Source organism: Bacillus rossius, chromosome 6 (assembly GCF_032445375.1).
Source record: "Bacillus rossius redtenbacheri isolate Brsri chromosome 6, Brsri_v3, whole genome shotgun sequence".
NCBI classification, from domain to species: domain Eukaryota; kingdom Metazoa; phylum Arthropoda; class Insecta; order Phasmatodea; family Bacillidae; genus Bacillus; species Bacillus rossius.
In genome coordinates, this window is record NC_086334.1 from 36172047 (window position 1) to 36192961 (window position 20915).

The following is a 20915-nucleotide window of genomic DNA, read 5'->3' on the forward strand; positions in this document are numbered from 1 at the left end:
TAGCTGTATGTTCCTCGAACGCAGCTTGAGTGCTTCGTAATGACACTTTAACGAGTCTGTTGCCGTAGACCATGACTGCTACCTGAGCGCCTCATGGCGCCACAAAGTCGGGCGACTAATGGATCTGTTGTGACATGCACGGTCAAGTCTATTGTTCGGGTCCCCTCGGCACTGCGAGACGACATTCCTGAGTGATGAGTCACGATGCATGCAGTGCCTCGCGACCTAATCTCTAATCACCTAGGCTATTAGTGGTTTTACCCGAGAGTGGTTTCCTATGTTAAGTTATTACCTACATTTCTACCTCCAACCCCTCACAGACCTGCTACGACCTGCGCATGAGTCATGCTGGGTTTTTCCGAAGACAATGGTACTTCCCCTCCACATACTACATTCCTATTGGTAGGTTCGGTAAAAATACTATGTTCCTAATTGTTTTTTTTCCAAGAACAAGCAGGTCCGCGGCTATAAAAGGCCGGGATTAGCTGTCGGAGCTTCATTGTGTTCTTGGAGTTTGAGAGAGCTAGTTCGTGTGTGTTTCGCTGCTACCACGATTTCTACCACCAACGCTACTTCGTGTTCTACAACTCCACTTCATTATTTTCTGAGGTATGCTACATGTTTCGTTAACATTGAATGTTTCTCAGCTTTTTCGTAGGTTATCAGCTAGCTAGTTTTTTCTCTGTACACTTATGTGTGGGTAGCCAGGAATTGTTTAGCTTAAACTTTTAACAGTACTTTAAATATTGTAGCATTTTTGGGTTGTGCATTAGAGTAGTTTTGAGGTTATGTAATCAATCATTTTTAGTTAACATTGAATACTTTTTCAGCTTTAACTTTTATCAGTACTTTAAAAATTCTACCATTTTTAGGATTGTACATGAAGGAGCAGCTTTGAGATTATGTTTGTAACTTTTTTATTTAGTAACATTGCTAACACTTTAGGTTAGTAGCTTGAGGGCTAGAGTTTTGAGGTTATGTTTGCAACTTTTTTTATTTAGTAACATTGTTATCAGTTTAGGTTAGTAAGCTTGAGGGCTAGAGTTTTGAGGTTATGTTTGTTTTCATGTAACATCTAGCTACATTGTATTCTTAATTCTTCTTTTATAGTTCTCCGTACGTCGAGCTTCCTTCGCGTGTTCCGTACGTTGAGACCAGTCTACAGATTGTCGTGATGGCGTCTACCGTCCAGAAATGCCGTTTCTGCTCTGCTACATTCACGGCAGGCAACAACCGCTACCGGCACGAGCGTCAGTGTGCTGAGAACCAGCATCGTAACCACCAGCAGTGCCACCTATGTGGAAAGATGGTCGCACGCAGCGATAAGATGCAGCAGCACCTTGCATCATGTACTGGAGCTGTCGCCACGACATCAGGCACCCGGTGTAGCTTCTGCTACAAGGCCTTCGCCCGTGCTGATGTCGCCAGACTACATGAGAAGTCGGCTTGCGGTCTTAACCCAAACCGCATAGTGAATTCCTGCTTAAACTGCGCTAAGGAGTTCGCCAGGGCTGATAAGTTAAAAGCCCACATCAAGATATGCAAGGGGCCTGCTCCACCTCCGACAAAGAAGCAGAGGATGGTAGCAGTTAAGCCTGCAGTTACGCCCAAGCCTTCGACCAGCCGAACAAAGGTGGTGACTGGGACTGGTTTGGCCAATTTCCATGGCTTCATCATCGCTGAAGTAGGATTCAAGGGCAACTTGAAGACGTATGTGGCAGAAAACACGTCAAGTACTGCCAAGGATATCTGCTCGTATCTGAACTCCATCAAGGCAAAAATAATGAGCCAACTGGTAGAGGAGATAGAGGAGAACGGTCCACTCAAATTCAACATCGTGCTTGAGTGTGATTACGAAAAACCTGTGGATGTCAGCGAAGACAAGAGAGCATTCAAAACCATTAATGTGCCCCTCTACGCAGTTCATGAGGTGGAGGAAGCAGTAACTGAATCCATCTCTAAGATCTGCAAGGAGGAGGAAGACTACATGGGAAAAGGGTCCGGATGGACTTTGTCGGCCGTTAAGCGACTTCAAATTCGCATAAACAAGCTCGATCCACTCCGTGCCAGCTCCTACATCGAACTGCCTACCACCATCGAGTCAAGACATGCGGTGATAAATCCACAAAACCTCGAAGACCACATGTGTTTTAAGTGGTCTATTCTTGTGAAGTACGTGGAAGGAGAGCATCCAGAGTGTGTCAACCAGCGATACCATGACTTGGAAGAGAAATTCAACTTCACGAACATCGAGTTTCCTACTCCAATCAGACAAATACCGCTGTTCGAAAAACAGAACCCTGGAGTCTCCATCAACATCTACAGCATCGACGAGAATCTGAATGTTGTACCTGCACGAGTCGCTCCTGAAGAAAAAGAACATCATTTCGACCTTCTGCTCTTGGTCAATGACAATTCCTCCCATTTCACCTACATTAAAAATTTTTCTGCCCTTGTTCGGTCCCAAATAACTACACATCATGATGCTATTCATGTTTGCAAAAGATGCTTCAAGCATTATGATGATCGGGATAGGGTTAGCGGGCTCACTGGTCTTCAGTGTTTGGAAAAACACCGTGAGCTCTGCAAACAGCATGCTTCTGTTCGGATGGAGATGCCTCAGCTTGATGAAAATGGCCAGCCTCCTGTTCTGCAGTTCAAAAACTTCCACCATGCTGATAAGATGCCCATCGTGGTTTATTGCGACTTTGAAGCAATTCTGGAGAAAATCCATATGTGTCACCCGAATCCTGATGAAGCATACACGCTGCAGTACCAAAAGCATAAAGCATACAGCTACTGCATTTATGTGAAAGCAGATAATACAGTCATTCCAGCACACCTCACTTCAGCACTTCCATCAGAGCCTGAATTGTATCGCGGTTGTGACGCAGAAGATAAATTCATTTCTCGCATTGTGGAGATTGGTCATGATGTACAAAAAATATTTTTTACATCTGTTCCTATGACTCTGCTCACACATGCACAGAACACTGCTTTTCTGCAAGCAGGTGTGTGTTGCTACTGTGGAGGAAAGTTCGGAAGAACTGCAATGAAAGTTCGTGATCACAATCACTTTACCGGTGAATATCTGGGACCTGCATGTAATGACTGCAACCTTCTCAGGCGCAGACCAAAGAAGTTAATTGTGTTCTTCCACAACCTGGCGTACGACCAGAACTTCATTATCAGGAAGTTGGGGTACGACAGTAAAGACATCTTCATAATCCCGAATTCAGAGGAGAAGCTGATAACTTTTTCCAAGAAGTTGCATGATAAGTTCAGCATTCAGTTTGTCGATACGTTCCGTTTCATGAGTCGGGGTCTTGCTTCGCTCGCTGAGTTCTTGCCGGCAGACAAGTTTGTCAGTACTGCTGAGTTTTTCGCGCCTGATGAGTTGGAGTTGGTTACCCGCAAGGGTGTCTTCCCGTATGATTTTGTCGATTCTTTTGCTCGACTAGATGATACTAGTCTTCCACCTATCGGCGATTTCTACAATAGTCTGACTGATTCCATGATTTCAGAGATGGAGTACGCTCATGCAGTGAAAGTCTGGGATAAGTTTCAGTGTGCTACTTTGGGGGAGTACGCTGACTTGTACCTAAAGACGGATGTTCTGATTTTGGCGGACGTATTCGAGAATTTCCGTTCCATATGTTTGGAGACATATAGTTTAGATCCGTCTCACTATATTTCTTGTCCTGGATTCGCTTTCGATGCGATGCTTAGAACCACAGGTGTACAGCTAGAGCTTCTCACAGCTTACGACATGTATATGTTTGTGGAGGCTGGTATTAGGGGAGGAGTAGCGCAAAGCATTAAACGTCATTGCGTAGCCAATAACTCCTACATACCTGAGACATATGATGCATCCAAGCCATCCACATTCCTGGAGTACATTGATGCAAATAATTTGTACGGGTGGGCGATGTCTCTGCCGCTTCCAATTCGGCATTTCCAATGGGCAGACACATCAATTGATGTCGTGTCTGTCCCAGATGATTCTTCTACAGGCTACATTATTGAGTGTGATGTGGAGTACCCTCCCGAGCTCCACGAAAGTCATAAAGACCTGCCATTTCTCCCCGTAAATCAGTGCCCGCCCGGCTCAAAGCAATCAAAGCTGATGACAACTCTTGAAAATAAAGAGCACTACATTGTCCACTACAAAAATCTACAGCAAGCAGTATCTCATGGGCTGAGAGTGACTAATATACACCGAGTCCTACAGTTTGAGCAGTCGGCATGGTTGGAGCCCTATATTCGGCTGAATACCAACAAGCGGAAAGCAGCAGCCAACGAGTTCGAGAAGGAGTTCTTTAAGCTCGCTGTGAACTCGACATTTGGTAAACTGATGGAAAATAAAAGGCGGAGGCTCAAAATGGAGTTGGTGTGCTCCGAGAAGAGGTTCAAGAAGTTGGTGTGTCGTCCGTCCTTCAAGGACCGTACAATGTACGAACCGAATTTGTCTCTAGTCCACCTTAATCATGAGACCATCATTTTCGACATGCCGATCTATGCCGGACTGGCCGTACTAGATCTTTCAAAGACTCTCATGTACGACTTCCACTACAATACCATGAAACCCCGTTACCATGACAATATTCACCTGATGTATATGGATACAGACAGTTTTGTGTATGAGATCCAGACAACAGACTTTTACTCAGACCTCAAAGCCGACCCTACACTGATGGCCAAATTCGACACCAGCTGCTACCCTTCCGACCACCCATGCTTCTCCCCCATCAACAAGAAAGTTGTCGGTAAATTCAAAGATGAATGTGGGGGAGAAGTGATGGAGGAGTTTGTAAGCCTACGGGCCAAACTCTACGCCTACAGGTGTGGTGGTAAGAGCGAGAAAAAGGCCAAGGGCATCCAGCGATGTGTGGTCAAAAAACACATAACATTCGACGACTACCTGGATGCCCTGCAAGACCACCGCACAATGAGGGCAGGCGTTAGAGTAATTCGCTCCCGTCAGCACATACTCTATACTGAGTACAGCAATAAGCTGGCCATAACGTGGGAGGACGACAAACGGTTGATCTGCGAAGATGGTATCCACACAGTCCCCCACGGATATGTATGAGGCGACGAATAATTTTTTTTTCCTGTAAATAGTTTTTGATTTAAATAGTTTGGCAGTTTGGTAGTTGTTTCCATTTGTTGTATAGTTTTTTTCTGTTTTTTGTTTTATAGTTTTCATTTTGTTGTACAGTTTGTGTTTTTGCTGAATAGTTTCCATTTTTGTTGTAAAGTTTAAGTTTTTTGATGTATAGTTTCTGTTTTGCTCCATTTTTGTTGTGTAAAATATGTTCTTAATTTAATAAATACAATTTTACCTACATATTGTTTATTATTTTTAATATAGAACCTATATCCCACGAGGTACTGATACTTATAAATATCTTACAGAATGGTGAAATGTAATTATACACAAACATTAAAATATCTGCTTCCATGCAGCTTTTAAACACGAGTACGCAAACACGGACTTGTTTAGGAATGTAATTATACACAGACATTAAAAATATCTGCTACCATGCAGCTTTTTAAATACGAGTACGCAAACAAGAGAAGAGAATACTTGTGAGTTAGAACTCTGAAAAATTTCTGGTGTGCTATGATGGGTTAATAAATTTTTTTTTTTAAATTATCATTACTTTAACTATCGCATCCACAAAGATAGTATCGATAACATATATTTTAGTTAAAACCTATAAATGATAAGACTTTAAGAAAAAATGGTGGTTACAACAGCAAAATGACTGTGGATTTTGTGGTTTTCGTCTATAAGGGTCATAATAATGCTGGTACGGGATAGGAAATCGACCTTACATACACTAACGTACTTTAGAAACCTACACCCGATGATAACATCCATCAGATGAAATCAAGATGGCGGTCTCCAATAAATAAGATGGCTGCCTCCGGCAGACAACGATGGTATATATTTTTTATTTTGATAGTAAATTTATTTTAAAGAATGCGGTGTAACGAAAAATTGTAACAGGGGTGAGTGGGGTGTTCGATAACGATATCATTGTAACATAGGAGTGGGGTGCTAGATGGTGTATACGTAATATAGAGGAATTGGGTGTTCGATGCGCAGGTATTTAATTAAAATTGTATTAAATAATATATTTTTAAATTTTATTTTAAAATTTTGATTATTTAATTTTTTATACATTTTAATTTTTTTCCCATTAAAATCGGATAATACATAAAGATTTTCAAGATGGTGGACGAAACTCAAAATGGCGGAATGATCTAGAAAACAAAATGGCGGAATGTTCTAGAAAAACAAAATGGTCGTCGGGGTCAAAGGTCAAGGTCAAATACAAGATGGCCGCCGGAAGTGGCGTAATCCAAGATGGCCGCCGGAACTGACGTAATCCAAGATGACCGCCGCGGATCCCCGGATCCCCCACCCCACACCCCTGTCCCAGGATGAACCAAATACACCTACTTCCATTGTTTAAAATATATATATTTTTGAATTGAACATCATTTAAAATTCAAAATTATACACCAATTGCGTTATAAATACTCATTATTATCTCGAAAAAAACTTGTTTTACATGTGTAAAAATAACCATAGCCATGTGTTGTACGAAGTTAAATGTCTCTAGTAGTATAACTAACTATTTCTTGGGAACTGGTTGTCCGTTCGGTACTCGGGTGGACAGAAGGGCGTATCCATGTGTATCTCAGTAAGACGTTTACATGAATAATACAAATTAAAATGAACATACTCGAGGACATCTTCGAACTTGTTTGTTTTCTACTTGATAATTTTTCAAGACACTTTCTTCGTCTAAAGAGTTTTTTTTTCCAGGCTGTTATAATTTGCAAGCGCTTTTTTTTTTTCGTAATTACTTTTATATAAGGGCTATTTAAAAAAAAAAAATGTTTCTCGATTCCTCTTCGCATGTGATTTTCTTCCACAAATATTTTTAAACAGATATTCGCTTGGTGAAATATAATGCATGTAAAAGGTCGCTCAAGTGATGATATTTTTACGAATACTTGCGCGTATTTTTACATTTACAAAAAATACAACGAGTTGATATATATATATTGGAAATATTTGTGATAGTACAACAAATGAATGGGAGGTGGTAGGTTAACGCCTTTAGCAAAAGCTCTTGCGTAAAATTAATGACGTAAAAAAAAATTCAGCATGGTGCATGAAACCAAGGCCTTTAAAGAGGAGGTATTCGCCACAGACGCAATTCGAACGAGAGGGCCCCTTCCCTTTCTGCAGTGGCACAATTGGTAAGCGAGGCGAACCGGGCGTGTTTGCAGACTTCCCCCGGGCGAAGTAGCGTGGGCTCGGACGTGGTCTGCGTCCGCCCTTGCGTCGCGTCGGTCCGTCAGTCGCCCGAACTGAAGTCCTCAAGTCCTCAAGTCCTCAAGTCCTCAAGTCCTCAAGTCCTCAAGTCCTCAAGTCCTCAAGTCCTCAAGTCCTCAAGTCCTCAAGTCCTCAAGTCCTCAAGTCCTCAAGTCCTCAAGTCCTCAAGTCCTCAAGTCCTCAAGTCCTCAAGTCCTCAAGTCCTCAAGTCCTCAAGTCCTCAAGTCCTCAAGTCCTCAAGTCCTCAAGTCCTCAAGTCCTCAAGTCCTCAAGTCCTCAAGTCCTCAAGTCCTCAAGTCCTCAAGTCCTCAAGTCCTCAAGTCCTCAAGTCCTCAAGTCCTCAAGTCCTCAAGTCCTCAAGTCCTCAAGTCCTCAAGTCCTCAAGTCCTCAAGTCCTCAAGTCCTGAAGTGTTCGCGAAGCTTCTCCCCGACGACAGTCGACCGCGAGGGCCGTCATGGACAAGCGGCAAACGTGTGCTCTTTAAGTGATTCTAGAAGTTGGACGCTAGGACGCGCGCTTGCAAAGTCAAACATGCTGTAAAATAAAGAAAACTTCAGACGCAGCAGGTGTTTTGAAATATGTATCAAGTAGAAAAAAACAAGTTAGAATATGTCCTAAAGTAAGTTAATTTTTATTTGCATTGGTCAGGTAAAGTCTTACTCAGATACAAATGGATACGTCCTTCTTTCCACCCGAGTACCGAACGGACAACCAGTTACCAAGAAACAGTTTGCTTTTGGAGGGGGCGGGGGGAAGGGATGGTCGTATGTCGCTGCTGCCCTGAGAATCGTCAACTAAAATTCAATTCATTTATGTATTTATACATTTATCAAGCGCCTGCCAACGTAGTCCAAAACAGGCTGGCACTATGCAAGTTTAAAACAAATACAAATTCGAACAACTTAAATATAACTAGGAAACCAGGAAAAAAAATCAAATGTGAAGTGTAGACGCGGATATCCAAGCTATCATTCACACAATACGTTGAAAGTGAATACTGTCAAAGTAAAACAACAAATAAAATCATACTACTACTGCTAAAAAAAAAAAATTAACACTTAGGAATTCACTATTAAATTCACATTAAAATTACATGTACTCATAAGACATCATCTATGGAATATAAGAATTAATATTTATAAAAAGTGAATTATACTATATTTTTATTATTTCATAATAAGCAACTACGGCTGCACTAAGGGCTCAGCTAAAACTTCCCTCCTTTACACCATTTGTCGAGCGGCCACCCTGATGAATACGTAACCACGCGAAGAACAAGCTAGTTATCAGCTAATGTAAAATGTCACATGCCCGGACAGCGACTGATAATTCCGTACCAGTAAACATTATTGCGTTGACATGATTATCTGATTGGTTTCATCGTTTGGTTCATCCGTGTGTCGCTCTGTTGTCCCACATTCTTTTTTTTCCCTGTATTTACTGTTAGTGCTCACGACACTATACAAGTTAGTAATTAATAAATAAATAAATAAATAGAAACGTACCCAGGTTTTATGATTATGCGAAATTTAAAACGGTTTCATGATCTGACAATATATGTAAACGTTAATGTATTGCTTTTTTTTATCTCCGCTGCTCTCAAGTAATGGCACACTCGATTATCAAAAATTGCTTGAACATGGCGGACTAACATGGTGCGTGTACCGTGATAATGGCGCGTTGTACCACTGTAATGGCACGCGCTGGCGCCCTTGGTGCGCGGGAGGTTGGAGGACGGGGCCGGGGGAAGCGGGAAGGTTGGCAGCGCCGATAACGAGCGCGCCGCGGACTCCCGGGGAGAAGGCGTCGGAACACGCCCGCTCCATTACGGCGGGCGGCGGGGCGCCGAGTAGCTGCACCGCCGGGTGGTCCTTGGTAGGGGCGGCGCGGGTGGAGAGGGGTCCGCTCCAGACCGGCCCTCCTTCTCAGCAGGCGCACTTGAGCCCTCAGGGCGGTGTTCCAAGACGCTCGGGTAAGGTAGCGTATAAGCTCCGCCTTGTGGGGACACAGCTGTCACCTTACTCGCGGACCGTATTCCAGAACGAGTCCAAACCAAATCCCTGTTAGGTAACGGAAAAGCAACCGCTTTAATAAACTGTGCCCTGCCCGAGTACAGAAACTGATTTCAATGCATTCTAGCGGATGTTTGGCAAACCATCGGTACGTTTGCTACGCCAAATATCCTACAGATAGCAGCACTATCGTGCGAATTAGATTGTGTAATTTTAAAGTTGCGATTATTTCTTGTTATGACCTTTTAAGTGTGCCATATGTATTCCAGAATAGTTTCGCTGTCATGAAGTTTCATTTAGCATACCAAAACGCTTGGTACGTTTCCCGATTATCATAAAAAATGACTACATACGAGTAAATGTCGCCAGATGCGATTCAGCCAAATTGACAAAATCAACGAAAAAGTGAGCTCTGTGCATGCGCGGTTATTTCGGCTACAGAACGGCAACAGATTGGACACCAAAATTGGTTGCATACAAAATAAGGGATTGTCTGTGCACCATCATGCACTAGAAATATGGGTCGTAGCATTATCATCACCTAAACCCTTATTTTTGTGTTTTGGAATACCGACCTCAGTGTTTCAAATAAACAGTAATATAAACGGGGCCAATCCGTTGGTTTGGAAACATGGTTAAACAACTACACTCTAATACGAAAATTCTTAACAGTTTATTTCTTTAAGTGAGCTCCTCTGATTGAAGTCAATTCCACTGGTTTTACAGTGAAACTACAATTATCTAAGCTTAGTCCGGTATTCCAAGACACAAAAATAAGTGTTTAGGTTTTGAATGTGCTACACGTGTATTCCTAGTCCCTTATTTTTAGGGAACAATGAGTGTAGGAGAGGACAGACGGACTCGAGACATTTGCCAGACTGAGAATTATGTAAAGTATATAAAAATTCATACGAATATTCGACATGTATTTTTTTTTAAATTTAATGGAATAATTAGCAACACCTGTTGGAGGCAAAGCCGCAATCTTTATTTTTAGTACTTGCTATAGGAGCGCTAGTCAACATACCATCTGCTAGAGGGCACTGCTGCTATCTTGTTTTCAGTATTCGATACTAGGGGCGCTAGTGTCGTACTACACTCATCGTCCCGTGTGTTGTACAAAGTTACAATATCCTTCATGTAGTATTACAAACTGGTTTCCCAAAGGAATGTTTTGTGATAGTTCAGTAAACTGTTTGTTTTTCCTCTCGCTCCCGTGTATCGATGCGATGGCCTGTGTTGTCTCCCCCAGGTCGGGCGGAGCTGGCTAGATGCGGGCCGCCACGACCCGCGGTAGTTGGCGATGTGGCCGCTGCTGCTGGTGGCGCCAGTGTTCACCGCGCTGCTCGACGCCGCGCTGTGCGAGAACTTCGTCCTCGGATACCTGACAGGTACCAGCTGGTGGGGTCCAGTCCCGTGTCCCGCGATCCGACGAGGAGGTTCCTTCCACAGACTTGCTTCCTTGCTGCATTCACCGTTCACAAGTTAATATCCCCGAAGTGAAAAAAAAAAATTGGTTGTCTGTAAAGTCGGTTTACGGACGATAGTTTAACGTGAAAACGTCATAACAAAACATTGATTAAATGATTACATACTTTTATGAACAAAATTGAATCATTTTTATTGAGTTATCACTATTTTTTATGGATACAAAGAAGTGAAATGAAAATTTAATTGATAAATTAATTTTACTTGCATTCATTAATTCAAATATGTTTATTACTTTAATGAAGATATTATTTTAACTATAACTTTTATACATGTTTGCTATTTAACTTCTTCCAATCTGTGTTATTCTGTTAAGGATAGGACGATGACAGGAAACGAATGGGAGTGTTTCAAGTTTAATGTACCTCGAAAAAGTCAAATCGATGGTTGTTCCAATCGAGTGGAAGAGAGATAGATGCGGCGCAAGCGTACAATGAGCGTAACGGGACAATATGCGTAACGGGACACTTTTCCGTGCGTGCAGTCTGCGTTGATCGATTTATTAGACGTTGTCACGTCAAAAAAAGGTTTTGCGACCACCAAAAAAGAAAATACATATTCTATATATACCCTACAAAGCGCACATATCTGAAGGATTCTCAGGGATGTATGAGGGGGCAAGGGGTAACGGACAAAGTCATTTCACTAGGCGGTTCCAGGCCTGTATGAATGTAATATTAAAAAAAAAAATAGTTTCCTTGAAACATAGTTTTGGCGTTATCATTGCGTTTATCTCCCCCGTTTCACAGTTGGCGATTCCTTCCACAGTGATGGGGCATTTTAATTCAAATTGAAGGGGGAGGGGTAAATTTTTCCCCCCTCCCTCTGAGATACACGCCCATGCACCAGAACCAGTACCTTTGGTGACAGAATTTTGTAGATTCATCGAAACCATTTATTAGTGATGGCCAAATTTTATTTCCACTTCGTGAATACCACTTAATTATTTAGCTGTCACCACAAAATATCGGGTAGGGCAAAAAAGGTTTTGCCGCTGTCATAAAACTGGTTTCCCAGAGTAATTTGTCCAACCAGAATAAATATATACACTATATAATTATTTGTGTACATGCATGCAGTCTCCATACATAACATGCGTACGTGATATAAAAAATTAAACCTAACTTAAAAAAAAATCCCCTCAAACGTTGTTAGATCCATCCCTGCAGGCATGCTTCACGCACCAGCTGAATGTGTGCGTATGTCAGTACGTATTTAGAGGGAGTCACGCATGGCTTTGCACCGGCGAGAACGTCTACAAGGTCCATCCACACGTTTTTACTGAGCGCATCCTAGCCTTTGTAGCCTGCGCTTAGACCATTCACTCCAACGCAAGCGCGCTTCTTCATTGTAGGAAAGAAAGTAGAGGCCACAGAAGGTTTGAGTCGGTTAATAATTCGTAGTTAATGCTTGTTTCCACCCTAAGCCACGCTACAGAAACGTTAAAAAAAAACAACAAAAAAACACTTCAAGCATCGTCCCTCCTGTAAATCAATTCACCGGTATATTTACCTCTTTACTCAACAATCTCTACCAACTGTTGAGGGTGTTCGGAACCAGCTAATTCTTTATTTTAATAATACATTTTATAATACTGTGTTCTTTTTGTAGACCTAAAAAAATTTAATTTCCTTCAGATTTAAAAAAAATAACGATTCATCAATTGCCTTGTATCGGTATCTTTTATAAAAAAATTGGTTGTCTGAAAAGTCGGTTTACGGACGATAGTTTAACGTGACAACGTCATAACAAAACATTTATGAAATGATTGCATACTTTTATAAATAAAATTGAATAATTTTTATTGAATTATCACTATTTTGTATGGATACAAGGAAGGAATGAAATGAAATCTACAATTTAATTGATAAATGTACTTTTATTTGCACTCATTAATTCAAATATGTTTATTACTTTAACGAAGAGATTATTTTAACTAGTATAACTTTTATACCTGTTTGCTATTTAACTTCTTCCAATCTGTGTTATTCTGTTAAGGATAGGACGATGATAGGAAAAGTAGGAAACGAATGGGAGTGTTTCAAGTTTAATGTGCCTCGAAAAAGTCAAATCGATGGTTGTTCCAATCGAGTGGAAGAGAGATAGATGCGGCGCAAGCGTACAATGAGCGTAACGGGATAATGTGCGTAACGGGACAATGCGCGTAACGGGACAATGCGCGTAACGGGACACATTTTGGTGCATGCAGCCGGCGTTCATCGATTTATTAGACGTTGTCACGTCAAAAAGTTTGGGGTTTGCATTATTGGCTGTCGTAGTCCTATGCTCAGTAGAGATGTGGAGGGCACAGATATTCGCGTGGCCAAAGAGGTTCAACGTGGACATTCAGCGGGAGGTTTCACGTCTCCACGTGCACTGTTGGCCGGTGCGCGCGCGTGTGTGTGCAGGCTCGCGGCGGCGGCCCGGAGACCACGAGTACTCGCGGCCGGGGCTCACCATCTCGGGCGCCATCTCGCTGGCGGTGCGCGAGGCCAACCAGGGCGAGCTGGCGGCGCGCGGCCACAGCCTGTCCTTCGCCGTGGCCGAGACCTGCGGCGAGGAGCTGGCCAGCGTCAGGCACACCGCCGCGCTCTGGGCCGCCAACGTGTCCGCCTACATCGGGCCGCAGGAGACGTGCGTGCACGAGGCGCGCATGGCGGCCGCCTTCAACCTGCCCATGATATCCTACGTGAGTGGCCCCCGCCTCGCCTCTTGTCATCTAACATTCTAACCTCGGTGACGAGTTGCGAACCAATGGCGGCTTCAGGATGACTTTTCGGGAGGGGCTATCGCACAAAGAAAGGTCGTAGTTGCAAAAAAAATGAAAGTGGTCAGATATTGGCCTCGGAATATTATTGTTACGAACGTTAGCGGCGCCGCGCCACGCGCAGGTGCAGAGTTAGCTGGGCTGGCAGCTGCCGTAACATGAGATGTGCCGTGCGCACCTGGGTCGCCGCTTTATCTCCCTCCAGCCCTCCGCTCCCCCCGCGCGGTACTGTTTGTTTGACATCCGAAACCTGCCAGGTGCGGAATTACGCGAGCCGCCGACACGTGTTTTCGAGAGATTTCTGCCGTCGGGACGGCTCGCGATGACGCGACTGGCCCCGGCCGCTCTCGAGAGTTCTGGAATTGCGCCGGGGACTATATATAGGCCCGAGGACGTCAATGGAGTCAGTCAGTTCGGAGTGTTCAGTCGGGAGTTCTCCCGCGGCGGAGTTTCCGGGCGATAGAGTCGCGGGCGCGGTGGAGTCCCGAGTGAAGTTCCGAGCGAGGCGTTGAGTGGGATCTAGGCGAAGGGGAAGTGTGACGGTGGCGGCGGAGTCCCGCGGCGGAGATCCACGAGGGGTGCTGCGGCGAGAGTTGCGCCAGAGGTGCGGCCCAGCGAGGTGTGCGGAACGAGTGACTGGGGAATTGACATTTCTTTAAGTGTAATTAATTATTTGCTAATTTAGAAGATTATTTGTAAGTGACAAGTAGTGGTAATAAATAAAACTGTGTGTGTGATAAAAATCTTTAATTGGGCTATCCTTTACGAACTCGCGGTAAATCGTAACATTATTTACAAATTACAGGTTTCAAATACAGAACCTTATTAGCTCCATGCAACTTTTGATGAGATAAAAGTTTAACATATGAAATTAAATATTTAAGTAAACATAAATATACACTAATCAATAAAATTTGTCTCGGGAGGGGCTATCGCCCCCACCGCCCCCCTTCTGGAGCCGCGCTTGCTGCGAACACACTCGGACACAACTGCACGTAGTTCCCGCATCCGCCGCTAGAATTCTCTGCCCGGAGCGGCTACGTCAGGAATTTTATTTGAAGTACTGCCCACCGTACATTGACATTCGTTAAATAGTTGATCTGCAAAGTTTCACTTTGGATTTGTGAACTTTTGTCTTGCGCCGTCCGCCACAGACGGCAGCACCGTGGGTTTACTCATTTCCGTTCCATGCGACTTCCGTTTCATTCACGAAATCACTCCCCTACCAAATACCGTATGCCGAGATCTAAGATGTTGCATATAAAAAAATCGCGATGGTTTAGAATGAAAAAATTGTGATAATTACAGTATCTGTTGTTCAGTATGAATGTATGTAAATTTGACACGCTTTAACGTAATTTAAGAAAAATATGGTTGCCTGATTTTTTTTCCAATAAAATTAACAGCTAACCTATTATAAAAAATAAGTAGGTTTTATGAATAATCTGTAACAATCCTGCTAATTAGAGATGCATTAATGAAATTTTACGCATTCTCGTAGGGCGCTAGTGGTATGGCAGCCCAGAAGATTAAACCAAAACACAAATGCGAGGGAAATACCGTGCCTAGAATGTCGAAAGGAATCGAGGATCATCTGAGATACTCTCTCTCTCCCCCCCCCCCCCCCCCACAACAACGTAGGCGCTAAGTCCACGCGATGGCGTGTGGCCTGAAAGCTGACCTGAGCATGACCTAGGGTCGCGAGGCCTAACGACCCCGTCGCACGGAACACAGCCTCGTTCTGTGGTGGGGGAAGCCCCTGCGTTTCATTGACCCCTCATCTGTCCCGAACTTATCCCAAAGTTCGCCGAACTGAATCAAAGAACGACTAAATTTTTTTTGTGTGAAATGTCATACAATACAAAAATTGCTGAAGAAGTGAACGGCAAGAACAAACGTATCATGTAATAATTACTTGTGAATAACTGTATTTTTTTAGGTAATGAGATAATACTTGTTGCGTAAAAACCACTATAGTTAACTTTTGTTTAACAGCACATGCTGAAAAAAAATATCACTTATCCAAGCGTCCATTCATCTGGACAAGCGAAAACCTACCTTACCGAAAAATAAAGAAAGAATTTCAACATTTCAGTTAGATTTTCTTATGGTAATCCTGGTCCATACCTATACAAATTTGCGCAGAATTCGACACACGGCGGAAGATGTTCGTAAAGATGGAGTGCTCCAGACAGACAGAGTCGGTTTTTGCTAGCTTTTTAAAATCCTCGAAATATTTATGATTTTAAAAGGTTAAAATAAAATAAATATTTCTGAAAAAAAAATTGAAACATACCAAGAAGTAGCCACCATCATTGCAAAAAAATATTGTTTTATATATTCCAGTTAGTTCTCCTTATCCATACTGCACAAAAATGTTAAAAATTCAAATTTTGCCAACTAATTATGCAAAATGTATGCACTACATTTTTTTTTCCCATTCTGTAGAAGTTCAGCCACAAAAAAGTCTACAAGTGTAACCATGTTAAACGTAAAAATAAAATAATGACCTGGAACGAGACATACCATCTAAAAAAATTTTCGAAGTTTTTTTTAACACTCCAAGATCATTATTGCATATTCATGTTAATATAAGTTACGTACATTTAGGAATAAATCCGCAAGTTTGTGATGATTCTTGGTAATTTGTAAGCAGTGTTCTTTGTGAATTAAAGGCGAAACGTTTTAACTGCGTGGCGTTAAACGTTTTTACTACAATAATTGCAACGTGTCTACAGTTATCTGCCCCTGGGCGTTACAAAAAGTTATTTTTATGACAGACATCAAGTTATTGGGCCATACATTTAGAGCGAAATGCAATTTCCGGTAGAAACACAAGAGGAATGGAGTGAATGCTTGGATAGTTTAGATTTCCTGATTCAAAACTGAAATAGTAGAAACATAATAATCGCTTTTGGAATGTAGTGTGATTCAAACTAAAGTTCACACTCGAGCACGTTTCATCCATTACAGAAACTAAGTGGCTGGCGATGAACGTGTGTTCTCTGAAACCTATTCTTCGAAATTTAGGATCTAAATAATTGTTTTTATATGATATTTATACAATTAAAAATAAAAATGTATAATTTGTATTTTATTTGGTTAATTCATGTGTCTAGATCAGAATATATTTTGTACGTATCTTTTTATATATATAAGTATAGAAATTCAAAACTGTATACGTTTATCGATACGGAAGGATATCAATAAATGTTTTTTTTTTTTTGGAAAATAAGTTTTTTTTTTTCTATTTTAAGATGAGTTGAATACTTAGCTGTGGTGTTTTGTATAAAATAGCTTAGCGAGAAACAACATTTTCAAGTACATAGTTTGCTTGGACGCACAGAAATATAAAGCGGATTTAATTAATTGGATTGTATGTTTTAAATTGAAATAAAATCTTGAACGTTGACCATATTTCAAGGGTAGGCCGCGGATATCAGAGCGCAAACCAATTTGCGGACTCTAAGCTCGTGTGGACTTTTCTGCCGGGGGGAGATGGGGGAAACACCCCCCCCCCCCCTTTCCCAAATCCTTGGCTTCCGAGGCAATCCAACTCTAGTTGTTTCCCCTCGCAACTTTGCTAGAGGGGATTCCTTGCGAGCGTTCTGCGGAAATTGAGTGAGTAATTTATTTTATCGAATCTTCGTCCCAGCGCAGTCCTCGTACGACAGACACTCCCCGCCGCTAAGTTTCGCGAACTAATTCCAGTTGCTTCGCCCTCTCGAGTGGCAGCATTGCGCGCGGCGAGGGGACTATTTGTTTTATTTATTCCTCAAAAAACATCTCATTAATCCGGTAATGTACACTGTAATTTTTTTTGTCAATGGAACAGAAATATCTATGTCAAATTACAGTAATTTGTAAATATGTGAATCAACACGAAAACAACAGTATCACTCCAAAATAGTGTTCGCAGGAATACTGGGTTCGGATTCTTACCCGGGCATTTATGCTTTGCGTTGTCCAAGTACCTCCAAATGATAAGGTCTTTTTTCTAAACCTTTCCCTTGATAGCTTTCCAGTACTGATTGCACACGTAATAAGCATGATGCAACAAAATTAAGTCCATCTATTGAATATTCGTTTATCTTTTCAATGGTTTAAAAAAATTTACGCTTGAATGACACCTCAATTAAAATATAAAATTATGCATCAATTTTTGTAAGAAATACTCAGTATTATCTCGTGAATCATGTTTCATACATGGTAAAAATAGACATAGCCATGCGTTGTATAAAGTTACAACATCTCTCTTGTAGTATTACTAGGCAACTGGTTTCCAAAGGAATCTTTCGTAAAAGTACAGAATCATTTTTCTGTATAGATTTTTGTGGACATACGCCATTGATGGTTTACACTTTGCATGCAAGTCAGTCATTCTGTTTGTGCCCTTTTTTTTGGGCGGGAGACGAATAATCGCACAAAAAGGAGAGCGAAAACGAACCCAGAAACGTATATAACATTGTGCTCTCTTTATATATCTTTGGCCAAGTACCTATTCTTTGTCCTTTTAGCGTCAGAAACATTTCACAAGAATGTTTCACGAAAAAATAGCATTATAATTCTGTCTGTAAATTTTACTCCCATCGCGTCCAAAGAAGTTTCTCTTCAAAAACTAACAAATTACGCTCATCTTTTCAGAGAACCGACAAAAAAGAAGTAAAAGCTAGAGAAACTGGACGAATAACTGAGCTGTGGCAGCAAAAGCTCAGTTCAGTTTATTGTAAAGATCAGGATTCAGGTAAACTGGCAGGTATACTGACTGTTTGTCTGGCACTTTTCATAAACGAATACATAATATTGTTACGATTTACGGGGTTTCGTAAATTATAGCCCAATTAAAGATTTTATGACACAACACAGTTTTATTGATGGCCACTACTTATGTCACTTACAATTAATATTCTAAAATGGCAAATAATCAATTACACTTAAAAAAATATTGCTTCCCCAGTCACTCGTTTTCACACACCGCACACCTCGCTGGGCCGCACCTCTGGCACAACTCTCGCCGCAGCACCCCTCGTGGGTCTCCGCCGCGGGACTCCGTCGCCGCCGAAGCGCTTGCCTTCGCCGAGGATCCGCTCGACGCCTCGCTCGGAACTTCGCTCGGGACTCCGACGCGCCCGCGACACTATCGCCCGGAACTGAATCTTCACCCTGGAACCTTCGTCCAGGGACTTCGCCGCTGTATCTCAAGGGAAATCCGCCGCGGGAAAACTCCCGGCTCCACTCACTCACTCACTCACTCACTCACTCACTCACTCACTCACTCACTCACTCACTCACTCACTCATTCACTCATTCACTCACTCACTCATTCACTCACTCACTCACTCACTCACTCACTCACTCACTCTCTCACTCACTCACTCTCTCACTCACTCACTTCCTGCCTTGGAACCTTCGTCCAAGGACTTCGCCACTCTGCCGCACCCGCGGTACTATCGCCCCGGAAACTCCGCCGCGGGAGAACTCCCGACTGAACTCTGACTGACTCACTGAACTTCCGTCCTCGTCTTATATATCAGCCGCCATTTCCAGAGCTCACGAGCGCGGCCAGGGCCAGTCGCGTCATTCCGCGCCGACCCGACGGCAGAAATCTCTCGAAACACGTGTCGGCGACTGCCAGCTGCGAGGTGTCAGATGTCTAGCTATCAGCGCCGCGCGGGGAGCGGAGAGCTGGAGGGAGGGGAAGCTGCTACCCAGGTGCGCACGACACATCTCATGTTGCGGCGGCAGCCTGTCAGCCAGCTAGCGCTGCACCTGCGCGTGACGCGACCTTGCTCACGTTCGTAACAATGTATATACTGTATACGATGTAAAATTAATTCTTATAAAATTAAATGCTTAATTATATAGTTTCATGAGATTATTTTCTTGAAATGCATGATAAATAATCTTCAGAATGAATGTTTTGAAGAAATATTTTCATTTATATGATTCATTCTTTAAAATATGCACGCATTTAGAATCTGAAAGCTTGCCAGAAATGACGTTTGGACGGAAGCCCTCTTCGCGCGTGCACAGAAAAAAAAATGTCTGTACTTTTACAAAAGATTCATATGGAAACGAGGTGCCAAGATGTAGTTTGTAATACTACAATAAATATATTGTAACTTTGTACAACACATGACTATGGTTATTTTTGCTTGTATGAAATATATTTTTGTCTAACACACACTGAGTATTTCTTACGAAAAATGGCTCATGATTCTATATTTTATTTAATGATTTATTCAAGCATATTATTTTTTAAACCACGGAAAAACAGAATATTCAATCATTTAACTTTATTTTGTTTTATTATTTTTATTAATGTGCGCAGTTAATATTGGAAAGCTATTCAGGGAACGGTTTACAAATAACTTTAACTATTGTAGTTACTGGGACAACACAAAGGAATAATGTCCGGGTAAGAATCCGAACCCAGTACTACTGAGAATCCTATTTTGTAGTGATACAATTGTTTTCATGTAAATGTACAAAATTTACAAATATATGTAATTTTACATGAATATTTATGTTCCGTTTTACAAAAAGAAATCATAGTGTAAGGTAAGAATATTGGCCGTATGCTAATCTCCCTGAAGTATTTACTTGTTTGCACTCGTTACTGGAAGTGACATCACGAGTGCTGTCCGAACTGGAAGGGAAAACGCAAATAAATAAATCTTTGTACTTCCGGCGTACTTCCAGTTTTGTAGGTTATATTTGATGGAACGTTTGAGTAGTTATAAGACATTAAAAAAAAATAACTTTATACTTTACTGAAATAAAATTTTTAATGAAAAAATAAATATTTATATATGCATATAAGTACGCAAATTTCAAGAAATACATTCACTTATACAGAGTGTTCCAGAACTCAACGTAAAGCCGAAAAGAACTGATAGGCCAATTAATGACGTTTCTGTATAAAAATACCAAATGAAAGAAGTGTCGTGGTTTTTGATTTTCGAGCATTTTTTTTTAAATTATTCGATACTGTAGCTACAGATTCTTTAATCCATTAATGAATAATCCGCCTACTCATTACAATTCAAAATAAAATCAAGCATACTATACGTTTGGAAAAAAATTATTTACACCACTTATGTAACAAAACCTTTTTAGTCGGAAACTTTGACTATTCATACTACACATAATAACTATACTAAGGAAGTTATTTGAGAATATGGCTTATTTAAGCAAATAACTTGCAAAGTCAGCAGAGTAATTTATTTTTATTAGTATCTATATTAAAAAAAAACATATTAAAATTTTTGCCACATAAGTCTTACAAAG

General features: G+C 41.6%; 1 protein-coding gene across 3 annotated transcripts in view; it reads left to right on the forward strand.

The window, feature by feature from the left end:
• LOC134533031 (guanylate cyclase 32E) overlaps nt 1–20915 on the forward strand; it is a 234740-nt gene that overhangs the window by 81738 nt on the left and 132087 nt on the right. The window contains exons 1-3 of one of the 3 annotated variants that reach the window (XM_063370179.1): nt 9199–9330; nt 10623–10761; nt 13267–13547. In XM_063370179.1, coding sequence (XP_063226249.1) covers nt 10674–10761; nt 13267–13547 — 369 coding nt within the window. In that variant the 5' untranslated portion in view covers nt 9199–9330; nt 10623–10673. Of the gene's footprint in view, nt 1–9198; nt 9331–10622; nt 10762–12865; nt 13548–20915 lie in introns of those variants that run through there. The other 2 variants (XM_063370180.1, XM_063370178.1) reach the window with 2 other exon arrangements.